Source organism: Pantherophis guttatus, chromosome 1 (genome assembly GCF_059756535.1).
Source record: "Pantherophis guttatus breed Tessera chromosome 1, ASM5975653v1, whole genome shotgun sequence".
NCBI lineage: Eukaryota > Metazoa > Chordata > Lepidosauria > Squamata > Colubridae > Pantherophis > Pantherophis guttatus.
In genome coordinates, this window is record NC_142063.1 from 105,766,679 (window position 1) to 105,784,715 (window position 18,037).

At 35.3% G+C, this 18,037-nt stretch overlaps 1 protein-coding gene across 12 annotated transcripts in view; it reads right to left on the reverse strand.

Moving 5' to 3' along the window:
- Window positions 1-18,037, reverse strand: part of BRSK2 (BR serine/threonine kinase 2) — a 467,655-nt gene that overhangs the window by 43,130 nt on the left and 406,488 nt on the right. For 6 of the 12 annotated variants that reach the window (XM_060687737.2, XM_034416848.3, XM_087880323.1 and 3 more), the window contains 3 exons: window positions 14,557-14,617; window positions 8,426-9,038; window positions 5,588-5,636 (listed from right to left, as the gene is read on the reverse strand). In XM_060687737.2, the coding sequence (XP_060543720.1) occupies window positions 5,588-5,636; window positions 8,426-9,038; window positions 14,557-14,617 (723 nt within the window). The remainder of the gene's footprint in view (window positions 1-5,587; window positions 5,637-8,425; window positions 9,039-14,556; window positions 14,618-18,037) is intronic. The other 6 variants (XM_034416851.3, XM_087880353.1, XM_034416850.3 and 3 more) reach the window with 1 other exon arrangement.

Sequence of the window (18,037 nt, forward strand, 5' to 3'; positions counted from 1 at the left end):
GGTTAGTCAAGCAGGAAGTAAAAGAATAGAAATGTAATATGTAATAAAATGTAAATAAATAAATATATAAAATAAAATATATAAAATATATAAAATAAAATGTAAATAAATAAAATGTAATAGAAGAAAAAGAATAGATTTTGGTACAGATATACCGGTAAATAAAAGTACATCCAGTTATTACTCTAAAATTAACAATAGTCTTCATGGTTTTTATAACCCTATATAACCCTAATCATCAAATGTTTCAAGAGGATACCTAAAGATACCATTAGTAAAGAATCTCATTTTTATAAAACAAAAAAAATTTTTTTTTTAAAAAATAAGACAGTCTGCAAATATAATGGTAATTGGATACAGTATTTGTGATTACATTATTGCATATTCTTTGCAGAGAAAAAATATTTGAAAAACAATGAATTTTTGAGTACATATGCAAGAGAATCTGATAAACTGGAACTTTTCTTGGCTTTATGTACTTAATATAAAATATTCATGCAAAAAGAAAGATATTGGAAACAGGAGAAAGGTTTGATAAATTACTGGTCTATCATCTGAAACAACCACAAAGAAACAGCTATTAAAGTGCTCAGGTGGAACATATGATTCAATAAATTCTTATTTTTATACTTAGTTTTATAATACTGAATTAAGAATGAAAAAAATAACATGTTTCTCCTGAGGAGTCACCATGGTCAAATTATTTAGCTCCATCTTTACTATTCATACAATTAAATGTATGAAAACAGAAAAATCCCTAAGGTTCTGATAATGGAATCAGACTGATACTATTTTTTCACTTCTATAGTTGGATGCTTATTATGATGATTTTCTGAGCTGATAATTTTCACTCATCTTTAGTATAATTACATAACTGTGATTTTGAAGATTGGTAAAGATTTTGTGGTGATGTCCAGAACTGAGATGGTAGATAGCTTACTTTTAAGCATCTGACTGAATTTTATTTTGCATAAATATGCGTTTATGCCATTCGTGTAGAGGTGAAGACTCTCGCCTCCCACTCGGAAGGTTGAGAGTTCAATTCTAGGCAGTGACAAATGTTTCTCTATCAGGGTTCAAAGAAAAAAATATCTGCTGTGAACACCACATAGGTGTCAAGAGGGGCATCCGGCTAGTAAGTGTTTAGTTCCACTTAGTCACCCTGACCCCACCCTGAAGCAAGGAATTCCCCATAAAAAGGGGAGAAATGTAAATGTAAATATAAATTCACACACAAAATACCATTTTAAGTCAAAATGCTCCTCTCTCCATGTAGCTCTGTTATTTTTCATTTTATAGAGGATAATTGAATCCAATGACGAAAGAGAAAGAGGAAGAAAAAAAGCAAAAGGCAATAGTAAGATTCAGAAGAACTCAAATTTCTAAACAAGAGATATCTGAAAATATAGAATTAACACAAAGAATTAACCTCGGTCTACTCTGTCCTCAGGCAACAAAAATTTGGTTAAGGTAGAAGCAAGGAGATACGCCAACGAGTATATAGCATATTAAATTTGATGTTAACGTTTTCTATGAAAAATTCCCTTTTTGTCCATTATTGATTAAACACATTTGAAGGACTTAATCAACTAAATTTCTATTAGGTTTTAGGAGTATTTCTGTAAACTGTAATCCCAGTGGCTACCTGCACACCATATGTCAACAAGCCAATGATTAGACATTTGCTGAACTGAAACTTTTCTGTAAACCAGCATAGTTCCCATTTCTGGCACCATTGGTGAAAATTGCTCTCTTTTATTTTAGTTAATTATTGGGACATTGTACTTAATAAAACATCTAGATAAAGTATATGTATCCCAACAATGTTCTCAATTAATTATTTCTTATGGTGGTTCAAACTGTACTTATGTTTATAGGAATTAAGTAAAGATAGTACTCAACTTACAACCATATTATGAGCCGAGGTGGCACAGTGGTTAGAGTGCAGTACTGCAGCTACTTCAGCTGACTGCTAGTTCAGCAGATCAAATCTCACCGGCTCAAGGTTGACTCAGCCTTCCATCCTTCCGAGGTAGGTAAAATGAGGACCCAGATTGTTGGGGGCAATATGCTAATGTAATATGTTAATATGCAATATGCTATATGCTAACTTTGTAAACCGCTTAGAGAGGGCTGTAAAGCACTTTGAAGTGGTATAGAAGTCTAACTAATAAATATTTGGGACCAGAGTTTCCATTGCTAAACAAGTGGTTGTTAAGTTAGTTGTGCCTGCTTTTATGACTTTAATAACCACAGTTATTAAGCAAATCACTGCAGTTGTTAAATGAATCTCCCAGTCATTAAATGAATCTGGCTTCCCCCATTGATTTTGCTTCCCTGCAGAACTGAAGAAGCTTCTTGGATGAGAAGTGAAATGTTTTCAAGGAAAATACCAAGAAAGTCCAGTTGCCTTTGATGGCCATGACCTGGATGATTGAGAATCTGCATAGACATGTAGATATGGCTATCTGCAGAAGCAACATCCAATCCAGAAACATGTTTGTTTGGAAGCCTATTTTATTTATGCAAGTCAGAAATTTATGCACACCAGTTCTTTGATGATCTTTCTATGCAGATGGACAATCCTTTTGTAACCAGAGGCTGAAAACAATTTTGGAAGGATGAGACTACATTGGACACAATGATAACACAAAGTGCACATAACCAAAATATTCTGTTTCTGGAGAATAGACTGAGGGAATCATTATTTAGGGCTTAATTTACGATAGCCATTTATTTCGGGGATTCAAACTATTTCGAAAGATAACCTCTGAGGTTTGGAAGTTGGATGTGAACCTATACCCTCAATTGCCTACCTCATCTTTGAACATATTAATAAAATTGTAAACAAACTATCATACAATTAAAATTATTCATAGCAGAAACTGCTCTTTCAGCAGTTGTGACATGTGTCTTTAGAAATCAGCACATTAGATGAATGTAAAGCTGTGATTTAATGGTAAGCCACCCAGAGTTGCTCTGTGAATGAGATGGGTGGTCTCTAAATTTGATATATAAAATAGATAAATAAAAATTTAGAGAAAGGGAAATCAAGAGTGAAATTTCCTCTACACACGTTTCCAATGCATAGACATAGGGAGGGCTTGAGGATTATGAAAAAGCAGGGGTGAAATGCTACCGATTCGGACCGGTTTGGCCAAATCGGAAGCGACAGCGGCGGGTGGTTCAGAGAACCGGTAGCGACGGCAGCGTGAGGCTCCGCCCACCCACCCAGTTGTTGTTACTTCCTTGTTTTAACCAGGAAGTAACCTGTTTTTTACCCTCTGCGCTTGCGCAGAAGGGTTTGCGCATGCGCAGAGGGAACGCATGCACATGTGCACTTCTGAACCGGTAGGGAAGGTAAATAGATTTCACCCCTGTGAAAAAGTGAAGTGAAACCCTGGGAACAGGGTTGCTGTGTCCCTCCGTGCAAATTTAAATGGCATAGCTTGATAAAACTGAATATTGATATTGGAAAGAGATTCAAAAATATTTAGGATGGAGATATCGGTGTATTATTTATTATGGATAATATCAACTCAGGTTGGATAATTTTTGTAAGTCATTGTTAAAATGGATACACTAATGCAAAAAGAGATGGAGCCTTCACACTAAAACATATATAAAATACGTTCACTTAAATTCTATTAATTTGTCTAGGCTTGTCCACAAATAATTGGCCCATTATCTAGACATATTAAGACACAATATCCAATCATCTGAACCATTAAACAAAATAGATACATTAAAAGATGCGGCCATAGACAACGGGAGTACATTCATGTTAAAATTTCAATCATGGGTCCAATAACTCATTGAAATATCCTGTTGGTAAAGCAAAAATAATACTAAACTCCAAAGTGGCCATGGACATAAAGGCCTCGATGGCTGAAATAAAAATACAGTTCATTATTTTTTACAACTGCTATTATGTTTACTGCAGGGTGCTATCCAATTGAACTCATTAATTCAGCAATTATATTGGAGAGGGGAAAAGAGCCTTAGGGTTTGAGTTGCATTCAAACTGCCTACTAAGACTCCTTGACTTCTATCCAGCATCCTTAAAATGAGACGTGCAAGAAAAGGAATTACAGAGATACATGTTTCATACTGATAAAAAAATCCCTGAGACAAAGGAAGTGAAAGAAGAGAGAAGACCATGTTTTTTAAAAAAACATCAAGAGACCTCTTACACTGGGAAAAATGGTTTATTTTCTACCGTTTTTATTATTTTACTACTTTTCTATTCTACTGCTATTCATTGACAGGTTAAAGATGACATTTTATATGTCAATACAAGAATTGCCAACAATCCATCTGCTATGGATTCTGTAGGAATCCCCATCCCGCCCGGATAATTATTTTCAGGTAAACATTTCAAAGGGGTATTTAAATACAAGCTAGTTTTGAAAGACGTCTTAATTAAATGCACATCGGGAATAACTTCTCATATTCTCGATGTGCTAGCGTTAATATTTGTAATCACATACTTTTATTTAAATAGTAACTTACGTACTCCATTATTGCACTAGGTACTATCAAGGTATATATTCTGCTATGTCCTAACTCAACTGGCATTTTCTTAGCAAAAAATCAAGAAACTAAAAGAGTATGAGGGATCTGCATCAGTTCCAAATCCAATCGGGATCTTTGTGTTCCTGTATTATCGCTAGCTAAACTAGTGAATTTGTGAACTGATCTGGTATATTTGAAATAACACTGATGCATTTATTTAAAGTGCTTTGGTTCTGAAGAGCTTGTTGATAACCATTTGCAATAATTCCTTTTTGCAGCATCTCCCAGTTTTTGATCTTCAGGTTTTTCGAGGGAAAGATAGTTCAAAGCCTTTTCATATCTACCTCATACAAACCCCTGAAACTTATTGGTTTGAAGGGGTTTTTTAAGCATATGATTGTACAGAGGCATGCAACTTGAAGAAAAGGCATGGATGTAGAGAGGGTTGAAAACAATTGATTTTATTTCCCTTTTACATGGAATGAGAATGAGGGGATTAGTGTTACTACAGGCCCTGTAACACCTAAGGGAAGAGTTGTGATGCCAGCAGGAGTGAAATTGGAGGCGATATCAATTAATTCTGCAAATGAATAATGGGTGCAGTTAAAGCTTTGCTTAAAATGTTTGAGGTTATGAGAAATGCCAGATATAATGATCAACCATTGTCATTTTTATGAATTGTTTTTTAATCACAGTATAATAGATTTAGATATGATTCAGAAGATTGCAAATTGAATAGCATAATGAATATGTTTTCATTGTTATTATAAAACAAACCTCACTAATAGTTCATTTTGGGGTCACAAATAATTTTCTAACTTAATCAGATAGACAAGCGATCTTACCTCTTTCTTCGAACTACTGCAGTTTACTAAAAATATTCTTTGGAACATCAGAATTTCTAAAGTTTATGTTATCTATTTGCATATCTTATTGTAGTTTGCATTAAGATAGGTAATTTAATCTGTTGGAAATGTGGGATGTACAATACCTTTATTGCTGCAATTTTTGTGTCGAATGCATTGAAATCAAACTAGCAGTGATATCTATAATACTAAAATAAATTACTTACTCTGGGGAAGATTCTGGAGTTAAATTGGACATCTCTTCTGGCGTAGGTACTATATATATCCAGACACAGAGAAATAGAAAAATAGAAAAGAAAAGAAGGAAATAAAGTCTCCTTTACACCATGAATATTACTCAAGCATTTGTGATTGTCTGAATTTCTAATAATCTATGCTTTAAATTCATCCCAATGAATTTAAATGTAACTAACCTGAATAATTAACTTAGTCCTTATAAATTATATATTGGTACTGATTCCCTCAAGTAACTCAACATACTTATGTTGATTGTATTATGTACAATAGACTCTAAAATGCAGACAACTAAAATTTAGTGCATGGTAAATATGGCAAGAGCAGCCTGATTACAGCTAGTCCTCGATTTACGACCACAATCGACCCCAAAATTTATGTTGCTAAGTGAGAAATTTATTAAGTGAGTTTTGCCCCATTTTACAATTTTCCTTTTCACATTTGTTAACTGAATCACTGCAGTTGTTGAATTAGTAACATGATTGTTAAGCGAACCTGGTTTCCCCATTGACTTTGACTTCTCAGAAGGTTGCAAAAGGTCATCACATGACCCCGGGACACTGCAATTGTCATAAATATGAACCAGTTGTCAAGCATCCCAATATAAATCACATGACCCTGGAGATGCTGCAATGGTCGTAAGTGTGAAAAATAGTCATAACTCACTTTTTTCAGTGCCATTGTAACTTTAAATGGTCACTAAATGAACTGTTATAAGTCAAGGACTACCTGTACTTGTTAGAAATTGTATATTATTCCTGCTTTCCCTTTAAACAGAAGTAATCTCAAAATAGACAATATTTCAGTGCAGAACAGGCAAAAATAGAAGTGAGTCAATTCCCTATATGCACTTATTTAAACCAGTATTAGATTTGGAAATGTGGGAATTCTCATTGATAGGACATGCTTTTCCTATTTACATATGAACCTAGAAAAGCAACAGTTGTGTCCTTTCATAAATTAAAGTAACCCTGAGGCCCTGGCACATTTGTCTAGTACCTAACCTAAAGATTAGTGCATCCCAGCTCATGTGACGTGAAAGAAAACTGAAAAATGGACTTTCCATTACCTTGTATGGTCCACAGGAAATTATTAGCATCATTAAATAACAATGATTTTACTGAGAATACTGTAGGTGTTTAGCAAAATTATTTGAAATTGCCAGTGATTTTTCAGATCAAAATGGTATCATGATTAACATGCACCAACTAAATCATGAATCACACAAACAATTATGGATCATTTACCTTTTTTTCCAAAAAGGACATGCCGTACTGAGTCAATGTGTAATGAATGCTATGTGAATTCAATTATGTGTAAAAAGATATTAGTCAGGTTGGAAGTTTATTCTGCTTCGTTTAGGACCTTTATGTAGGGTAATAATTCTTGACTTAATTATGATCCTTCTGGGCCATATAAGGGCTATGCTTGTTCAATTATACGTCTCTCCTGAATTTCATTGCCTTAATAATAATTAAGGAGACCTCCAAGCATTAGTAAACTTGTTTTAAAAAGCAGTGTTTCACCATATTCAACAGTGTTCACTGTTCACAAACACAACCATTTAAACCTGTTTTTTTTTGGGGGGGGGGATTTTACAGTGCAATTGGTTATTTTTGGTTGTTGTTACATAACACCAGTCTCTACAAGATTCTTAAATGAAAGAAAACTAAATGTAAAAGAAATACAAGCTTCTGAGTTTGCCCAGAATGTCTTTTCCATAATTTCAATTCTCTTTCTCTAATGGGCATTTTGAATCCTTCATGAACTGCAGTATTATCATATAATGTAAATTAATTTTTTTATCGTTTTCAACAACATTCATTGACTGCTTTCAATCTGCTTGTGTCTGGGAATACAACTCAGCTGTTGATTTTTGAAGTCTTGAGTCTGTGATTGGGAAAAATCAGTCTTCATAACTAAATGAATCCCATTTTGCTAAAGAGTTTTCCTATTTTGCAAAAAGCCATTTATCAAGTAAGCACTGTTTTTTTTTAAAAAAAATAGAAACGTGTTCAAGACAAATGTTCTTACACTAATTAACATACTATTTCTCAATTAAAACCTGGGTCTGAAAGCAATAACAGGCTCTTGTGTTAGTTCAAGAGAAAAACTATGGGGAAATTTACAAATTAGTCCTGAAGCAAGTACCAATATCAAAGATGCAAGCAGAATCTACAGGATGGTGATACCAGATAGTATTGCCATCCCTACCACATTTCTAATATTAAAATAATTTGGCACATAATCTTTTATATACACATATAGGGACAAAAAGCTTAAAGTACGATTTCCATATAATTCATTTAGATATCTTTGCTCCCTTAAGATGATAATGCAGGTGAATTGCAACTTGCATATTTTGGAAAAAGAAGCCCAACAACCCATGATTATCATCATTCTATTGTTAGTTCCAGCTTCTCAATTGGATCTATTTTCTTTCAAGCATCACAACAGAACTATAATTTACAAGTATCAAACCCAGGTTACACTTTTGTCTTTTTTTTTAAACCTTTTTTTAAAAAAAGTTGATTTTTCATTCTCAGGGTCAGAAAAAAAAATCAGAAATTGAGTACTTATGGTTATTGGGACATACTTGTAAAACTACAGGAAGGTCATTATTTGAATAACAACATACGTGGCATAGCCAAGTAGTAATAAGGGAACTTTCATTTTTCCTGTCAATGCTTCATATTATTGTCATCTATCAATCAACCCTTCTTTACATTCTTTTATACTTTTACTTGTCAGTCTTAAATTGTTTTGAGACAATTTTGTTTTGTTCTAAATGGTTTTTGGAAGATTTGTACCTTGCAATTTCCTGCGATGAAAGCGAGGCGATCCCAGAAAGCTGTTCTTGATTGAGTTGAGCCGTGTTCTCCAGGGCATTCCTCCAATGCTGGGACTGGATGGCGGCGTAGGGTTGGGTGTGCCTGCTGGGCTCTCCTTTGGCGTATGGACAGGTGTCCCCTTGGGGGTAGGGAGGGGACTGCCCCTTGGAGAGGGGTGAGGGGTAACCTGTATGATGGGGATAGATTTGGTGCTTGGGTCAGTACTGGAAGGGAGCAACCTAACCGGAGACATAGGGTTGGTCGGCACCGTAGAAACAGCCAGTTGTGGGTTACACCCAGAAACAGGTGGACGACCCTGAGTATTTTGTGCAGGGATATTCTGGGATGGAGGGACAATAATATTATTAGAAGGGAGTGGGTTAGATTTGGTAGACTGAAGTGGTTTTTCAGCCAATTTGTTCTTGGAAGGCAAAGTTTGTGTCCTTGGGTTGGGTTGAAGTGCTGGCTTTGGTTGCAGAACATGTCCAGGTCTGGAAGTGTTCCTACAAGCATCAGAGTCCAGGGAGGGTTGGGGGCGGGGAGTGACAGCGAGATCAGGAATCTGAGGGGGGATGAAAAATTTTCTGAGAGGCTACAAGACACATACAGAGTGAGTATCCATGCACATCAAGAAAAGTAACACATACGTACGCACACATACATCCCATGGGTGAATGAAGAAAAAAAGCCCATTTCAGTTGCAATTGTGCGCATTACAAAGAGATATGAGTTATGGCGATGAGGGTAAAGGAGGTGGGGTTAAGGGTTTGCAAAGAAACAAAACACAAACACAAACAAAAAAACATGCAGTTAGCTGGGAACACAGCATAATCAAAACCAGCAGTAGCGGTAGTGAAAACAATTTTGTCACAAGCTTTATCATATTAACCAACCATGTGTCAGCAAAGAAAAATCACACAGCAAAAACAAATATGGAGGAAAACAAACTAAAAATAACAGGGTAGGGAGAACCAGGGAAGCTGTGCAGAGAAAAACTACCATAGTGGCGCATATCTGTAGCTCAGGTGAAGGATGAGGATGAAGATTCACTCTCTGAGCTTGTGGGTTGATTTCAAAATGTTTCATTACCAGGCTAGGTAACATCTTCAGCAGAGTTTAGGGGATGTCAGTGTCAGTGTTTTTCTGTTTATAAGGGAACACTGACACTGACATCCCCTAAACTCCGCTGAAGATGTTACCTAGCCCGGTAACAAAACATTCGGAAACCAACCCACAAGCTCCGAGAATGAACCTCCACTCTCAAAAACTACCAAATCCTTGAGCTGGTCTGTATCTCACAGGGAGAGAAGGACAAGGCTGAAGGGAGGTGAGGACGGGGAAGGAGGACCATTCAAATCACAGCAACAACCAGCTTGTAGGTATATAGGCTGAGTTTGCCCTCTCCCAGATCAAAATGTCTACTACAACCAAACACAGCAGGGAAATGCAGATAAAAAATAATATGTGTACAACAGGTAGTAATAAAGGCCCACAAATTACTACATTTATGATTTCTCCCCATTTCTTTCAAAGGGACACCACTTTGTGTGTGTGTGTCTGTGTGTCTGTGTGTGTACACGCAAAAGAAAGAGAATCATTCTTGCAGATCCTTTCCCTTCCTCCTTGACCTTCTACCCAGAGAAAAGAATTTAGTTTTCTATGTCAGGCTTTTGAATAGGAATTTTTTAGAGAAACATGGTGTTTGATTATGAATCCCCGCAATGATCAACAAATCAGATTTGCTCAAATATTCCTACTTTCATTGGATAATCAAGCATTCTAATATTTGGATCTGGTTATAAACAAAAATAAAGTGATAGTATCCACCAGACACTATAAATGAAACAAAGAAGGAAACTGTGCTATTAAAAAACAAAGTGAAACTGAGAGAACATTAGAAGTTATGAATTAATTATAAAATATGCTTCAAAATACAAATTGACATATTTGTAAAAAGGTACTGTTATAACCAATAGGATCATTAAAAGGAGTTTGAAACATCAAAGTAAAAACCCTGTTTTTGATCTTCATTTTATAAGTGAAAATTGTAACTGAAAATTCTAAAAAAATTAAAGTGAAAACTGTAACAATACCTGAATATTACACACACATACAAACATATTGTTTGTAATTTTGGTGGTCAAATAGTTAAAACTATTTAAGACATTGCAACTGCATAAAATTATAGTCTAACTTTATTTTTGTGCATAATAGGGCAAATGGAGACAAATGGATTCAGTTGATTTGTCTGGAATTTGGCAGAAGGGATGTAATTCTATTGGTTTTTCTTCATCACTCACCTTAATTATGATATACTATTAGATAATCTAAAGGATCTGGGAATAGAAGGTGCCACTTTGCATTATTCCATTCATATTCCTCATATTCCAGAACAGAATAACAGAGTTGGAAGGGACCTTAGAGGTCTTCTAGTCCAACCCCCTGCTTAGGCGGGAAACCCTACACCACTTCTGACAAATGGTTATCCAATATCTTCTTAAAAACTTCCAGTGTTGAAGCATTCACAACTTCTGGAGGCAAGTTTTTTCCACTGATTTCTACTGTCGGGAAATTTCTCCTTAGTTCTAGGTTGCTTCTCTCTTTGATTAGTTTCCTTCCCTCTTCTTGCTTCTTGTCCTACCCTCAGGTGCTTTGGAGAATAGCTTGATTCCCTCAAATGGCACTCCCTTTCAATTGCTCCTACAAACAGAAGTCATTACATTGAGTTCCTCAGGACTCTATTCTATCTCTTTCAATATCTGCATGAAATTGTTGAGGGAGATCATAGGCAGATTTGGAGCTGTTTGCTATTTGTATATTGATAACATGAACATCTCTTTCTCTGTTGCATCTCCATGCAACAATGTGACTCCCTTGAATATCCGCCTACAATTTTTAATGATGGGGATGATGAATTGAAACTGAAATAGGACTGAAGTATTCACTGAGAGGAGTCACAGTTCTACATAAGGACATATTTTCTCAGAAGAAGCAGATGTAGAGTTCACAAGGGCTTCTCTGGATTTGGCTGTCTCTGTTTTCACAGCCTGCAGTATACATCAGAATTTTAAGGCATGTTGTAAGGGTTAGCATTCCTTCCTTAAAGCATGTCTTAAATTCTGATGTATGTTCTAGGCTTCAATAAAGACATACAGCCTTTTGTATGTCATCTGGAAACTTCACTTGATATAGAATTCGATGGCCAGGTTGGTTTCTATTTCCTGGGACGATGATGCCTGAGAGAATGTCTCTTTCCATCCTTCAGTTCAGTGAGATCATTTGAGGATTGGGTTTATGACAGTTATCCATGTCCAACTTGTCACAGCCAAATCGCTGCGGCCAACTCACCAGGGGGACAACCTGTCAGAGCCAATTCACTGTGGGACAAGATTTATACTAATATCAAAGAAATGGTGCAATAGAATCATTAAAGAACAGATGCCAAAGGAGGGACAGAATGAAATGTGAATGACAAAAATTAAAATATCTTTTCATTTATTTTAAATAATTAAACTGAATTGTTAAATTGTCCCATGGTGAGTTGTCCCATGGGCAGGGTGAGTTATCTCGTGGCGAGTTGGCTATGATTGATTGGCCGTAAGGAATTGGCTGTGGCAAGTTGGCCACAGTGAGTTGGCTGTGGCGGGTTGTCCCATTCCTTCCTATAGTTGCTGCAGACATATTTGCAGCAACGTCAATCTTCCTCACAGTCACTCTGGTCCTTTGGAATATACTACCTTCTAAACTGAAGGGCTTAATCTCTTTATCAGGTTTAACAATAAATGGCAGATAAATAGCAGATTTTTAATTATTGATTTCAGTTCACTTTAGTTGTTGGTTTTAATTTTTAATTTTTTTGTTTTCTTAGTTTGAATTGATTTCTTTTCTCTCTAGATTGTTTTAAAACACTTATAAATCCCTCAAAATCTGCCATATTTGTTCCTTAGAAAGAGAAAATGCAAACCCTGATAGGAAAATACTTTTATATATCTTCAAAGAGAACTGAAAACAAAATGGAGGACATTTTGGATAGAACTATTTTTTCCTTTATTATTTCCTACAAGTATGCAATGAGCTTCAGAACTAATCTGTATTTACAAACATTAAAAATACCTCTATCATAAAGCCATAGTGATAACAACAATAAGATATAGTTTCATAATATATTAATAAATAGACGAACAGAGGTCCTGATGGCACCATTACTAATTTCCAAATTCCTTCTGAAAAAATCAGGTTTCTACCAGCTTCTGCGACAACTTAATTCCATTTAAATTAATGGATAATTTGCTGTTGCCTTCAAAGTTCTACTGTATGTGTCCGGGCTTTTTTAAAAGCAACCTTATAATTTATATATCTATAACACATTTTCCATTTCAAATAATAATCTGTTGAGTAGCTTGTGCTGCTGAGCTCCTCTACTCTACACTTAGATCTTTGGAACAACTACATTTAATTTATTATGCTTCAGTCATTATTATGAATTGGCATAAAGCAAAAGGGGCACTATAAGGTCAGGTCTTACCCAGAATCTGAAAATCTGGTCCAAGACTAAAACCGTGCATTCCTATATTAAATTAAATGGGTTTGTTCTTTCAAATTGAATGTGCAATAGGAGGTCTCAGAACCAAAATTTCAGGGATTAACTGTAAATCAGAAAGACGGCAAAACCAATAAAGCACTGTAATACAAGAGAAGCTCTCAAATATTGTTTGATATCAAGTGCATTAGAGCTTCATGCTCTAGGAACTTCTCTCTTTTTCTATCTTACTCATTAAGTTCTTCAAAATGATGAATCTGTTTCATTGATCTGGGGACCGTACATATTGTTTTAAAACAAACAAACTGTATCATTATAATCAAAAAAATTCTGGAATGTGCAGAAATGGATAGGTTAACCCTAAAAATCAAAGGAAAAGAAGACTTGGAATATTTTGTAACATGGGAACTATTCTGAAAATGGTTAATTGACAGATACTGAGGTTAGATGAGTGGGTTTATGTGAAATATGGACCACATGAGAAAGAAAACTGATGAGTAAATATTTTGATGGTTATATAATCGATACTATAATGGAAGATAGTATACTTTTCAATAACGATTGATATTATTGCACATATGTTTATGTATATATGATTATAATGATTATGATGATGTTTATATGTTAACACTTTGGACATCTAGAAAACACACTGTTCAACATAGAAATGGAATAAGGGCTATAAAACAATAAAAAATATTTAACACAAAATAAAAACCTATTTTTTAAAAAAGTGGCTAGCTTATAACCTCATCAAACAAGAATGAACTACATATGACCATCCAATTTGCCATTAACCTCGAGTCCATAACTGCTTTTCTCTAATGGTTTTGTAATACTTGAAAAGACAACTGCTACTGATTAAGAAGGAAGTCCTTACCTTGCTAAATGACGAAAAAGAGCAAGGTAGCTTTGCAAGAGAGAATCCCCATTTCTCCCCAGGGACATTCTACACTCTCCAATTATACAATGTCTTCTTCTTCCTATATCGTTCTTCTTGAATGTTTCAGTTACTTTCATTTTCACACTAACAATTTCCTAATCCAACTTCGTATGATTCCTGTGCTGACTAGATTTCATTGTTTTTGAAAGGCTGTTCAGCTGTGCTTTTCAGTCCCAAAGTAGCTCTAATTTTTATGGTTCAATGCCTCATGCTGAATTTGCAATGAGTAGCAGATGTTCTTCTCATCATGCCATAATCTCTCCAACAGTATTTTATAACTGCCACCATGCTAGGAAATAAAGCTACTTTAGGTAGCAACAATATAAGTAGTGAGTGAGGCAGGCACAAATTAAACAATGTAATGCTAAACAATGCATGAACAAAACTGCTTTCACACATGAGTGTATCTGTAAAAAATAATTATATTTTTGGCTCTCTTTATTTTATTTTATGGCTCTGTTCATAATATATACAACATACTATATATACAAATACTGTGTCTTTTTTTCTCTCTTTAAGTTTCCTGGCTGACAAATCCACCCCTGAAACTATGGGAAAACGTTATTACACTTTCCCTAGCTCAAACGAAGATTATTAAAATTATGACCTCCAAACAATTTCACTTACCCTTGGACTACTGAGAGGGCTGGTAGATAGGCCAGATGAAGCTCCACTGATTGAACGAGACCTAAGTAGACACAAAGTCAAAATAAAATCCTGAGAAATCCCTGTCAAAAACACATTGCACAGGGCAGCTATTGATACATTTAATCTCCATAAATCCATGCCTCTATAAAGAAACCTCACATAGATCTGACATATGCTTTTCAAAGAGTACTTATCCCACAAAGGAAGACAACTTTATTTTGATTGAAGATCTGCATAAAATGACATAAAAGTTCAGAGAGATGAATAAAATTCTTGCGCTACTACTAAGCTATCTAAATGATAAAATATGCTCCATAAAATATAAGAATGTAAAACCATTAATAATAAAGTGGGTTTGATTATAGGTCTAATATTAATCAGAAATTCAGTATCAATGTAAGTTTGATATAAAAAAAATAAAGAAATTACAACAGAAGGGCAGACAAAATATTTAACAGTGCTAAGTTTTTATAAGTAAAAATAGTGAATTATTTACTAAATGATACACCCACAAACTCCAGCTGAACAAAACCCCAAATGGAGAATTCTGTGATATAAAGCCACTCAAAATCAGATAGGATAAGAATTAAATGATGCTTAGATAATATTCAAAAGGCCAATCCACAAAGATGGCCTAGCTCATATTTAATGTCCTGCTTTACATGCTACTGCATAATTTACAAGAAGCAAAATAGGAAGAATATTAATTCTTCTGAACTTAGATGTTGGAGAAGATTCCTGAGAATGCCATAGACAGCCAAGAAAATAAATCAATGGAACATCTAACAAATCAACCCAGAGCAGGGGTGAAATGCTACCGGTTCAGGTGAATTGGTATTAAAAATAAAAAGCAGTTCGGGAGAACTGGTAGTTAAAAAAAGCTACCAGTTTGTTCGAACCGGTATTTCCGATGATTGATTGATTGATTGATTGATTGATTGATTCATTTATTTATTTATACGATCAGCTGTGCCATGTGGTTTATATTCCCTAGAAAGCAGGAAATCCTATTTTCTAGCGAATCTAAATTGCGCGGCACAGCTGTTCCCCCCTTGCTGTTCTACTTACCTTGTCAAGCCTTCTTTCTCCGTGGTGTACACTGTGCATGTGGGTGCACAGCATATGTTTGGTGCGCATTGTGCATGCATGTACACAGTGTGCATTTAGCATGCAGTGCGCATGTGCACACCGTGTTTGGCGCGCACTGCACATGCAGCAAACTGGTGGCAAACCGCAGAGGATTTCACCACTGACCCAGAGTCCTTATTCGAGGCTCAAATGACCAGGCTCAAATTATCCTACTTCAGACATGTAACACAAAGACCTTCTCTGGGGAAGGCTCTAATGATGAAAAAGATGGAAAGGAAAAGAGGAGGAGGATTAATAGCAAGATGAATGGATTCAGTTCAGTGGCAATAGGAATGACCAGGCTATGGACAGAGCATCATGGAGAGAATATTTATCTATGTGGGTGCTAAGAACTGACAATGACTTCATGGCCCATGGTCATCATCCTCATCATCTTCATCATTAAGTCATTTTTGACTGAAAACAGTAGATAAACTTAGAATTGGTCTGGATGATACAACAGGAAAGGTGTGCTATAGTCTCTACAGAAGATACAGTGCAATAAAATACAGGTATTGTTTTTTTTGAAGTTTCTCATTCCCAATGACAAATGTATACTTTATAGGATAGATGAATGATCATTCCAATCTACCAGTAGTATTGTAACTTCTTCCTTAATTGGGGAATAGGAAGTTGGAGATACTGCATACTTGGAAAGTTCTTTGACGTGATTGTGTAAATGTTTGTCTGTAAACTGAGTTCCTGTTGAAAAGCTGTATCTTCAATTTGTTGTGTTTGTGCCATTTTGGCTTGCTTTTGGATTCAGGAATGTAAAAATTAGTAGTTCTGAATAACCTATCCTTATCAGAATTTCAGTGTTAATTACAAATCATTTTATGAGAAATACTCCATTATTAAGATTTGCTTGATAACAAGCTCACTCATAACTTCCTTCTCTTTGTTAAAGATCATGCAAAAGTAGGAAAGTGTAATATTGTAAAAAATATTGCAGTTGTTGTGCAAATATATGAGCGTGAAATTATCTCTATCCTATCAAATTGTTGCCGACTCCTAGTGACCACGTACATTTTTCTCCATGATGATCTGTTCCTAACCTGGTCTTTCAGGTTGTCCAATGGTGCATTTATTGCCATTCCAAGTGAATCTTATCCATCTTGCTGATGGTCTTTTTGTTGAGAATATCATGACTTGAAATAAAATATATTTTTATGTTATTTATTTTCATATCTAAATTTTCCTATTTCCTATTTATATATTTCATGTGAAAGAACTGGATTTTATGTGAAGGTCTCTAGACATGTCACCCTTAGTGAAGTGTGCAAACCAGCATCTGCATTTCCTGCGTCAGATGAGGAAAGCACATCTTTCTCCTTCTGTCCTGGCCACTTTTTACAGAGACACAATTGAGAGTATTTTAACAAACTCCATCACTGTTTGGTTTGGTGGCTACAGTCCTCAGAGAGAAAGCCCATTCAGGGAGTGGTAAGGACAGTGCAAAAGATTATAGGAAGCTTGCTTCCTGTAATTCAGGATACTGCTTATAAGCACTATGTGCTTAGAGCTCAAAGCATTGTTAGAGACCCCGTACACCCACTTTATGGTCTGTTTCTGTTGCTCCCCTCTGGGAGGAGGCTTTGAAGTATTTCTAACAGGACTACCAGGTTCTGTAATAGCTTTATTCCCTATGCCATCCGTCTGGTTAACTCGCTTTCTCTCTTTTTCGTTTCTCTCGCCATGTATATGTATACATCTGAACTAGACTGTGTTGTTTCTCCGTGTCATATAATATATGTGGGTATATGCATAAATTTGTATTTATTTATTTCATCATGTTTATCTAGTGTATATTGGAGGTGGTGACCCTTTGAGAGCTGTATGCAATGAAATTTCATTTTAATGTATGCCGATTAGTGTACATTCAAAGTGACAATAAAGTTATTCTAAGTCTAAGTCATGATCAGTGCATTTTTTTCTCCATTTTCAACCACATATTAATAACATCACACAAATTTTATGAAAGGAACATTAAAGCTTCACATGTAAAAATGCTTTAAAAAAACCTCAGCTTGAGATGCTTTTTCTCTGGTTGAAATTGAGATATTGTAGAAGAAAAACAAACTCCATAAAGAGCAACTAACAATGAGAAAAGTTATAAATGATCACTTCCTTGGATCTAATCTGTATGGCACTGGATTATTTTATTGCCAAATTGGGGGGAGGAGATGGACATTAAAGTTATTTTCACTGAACAAAACAAAGTAATTAACAAATCGAGAGGTCAAGGGAGCAGAACCTTTGAGGTTTGTGAAAACAAGCAGATCATGCATGCAAATTTAAAACAGCTATTTTATATACAAGCATAGCCCATTTT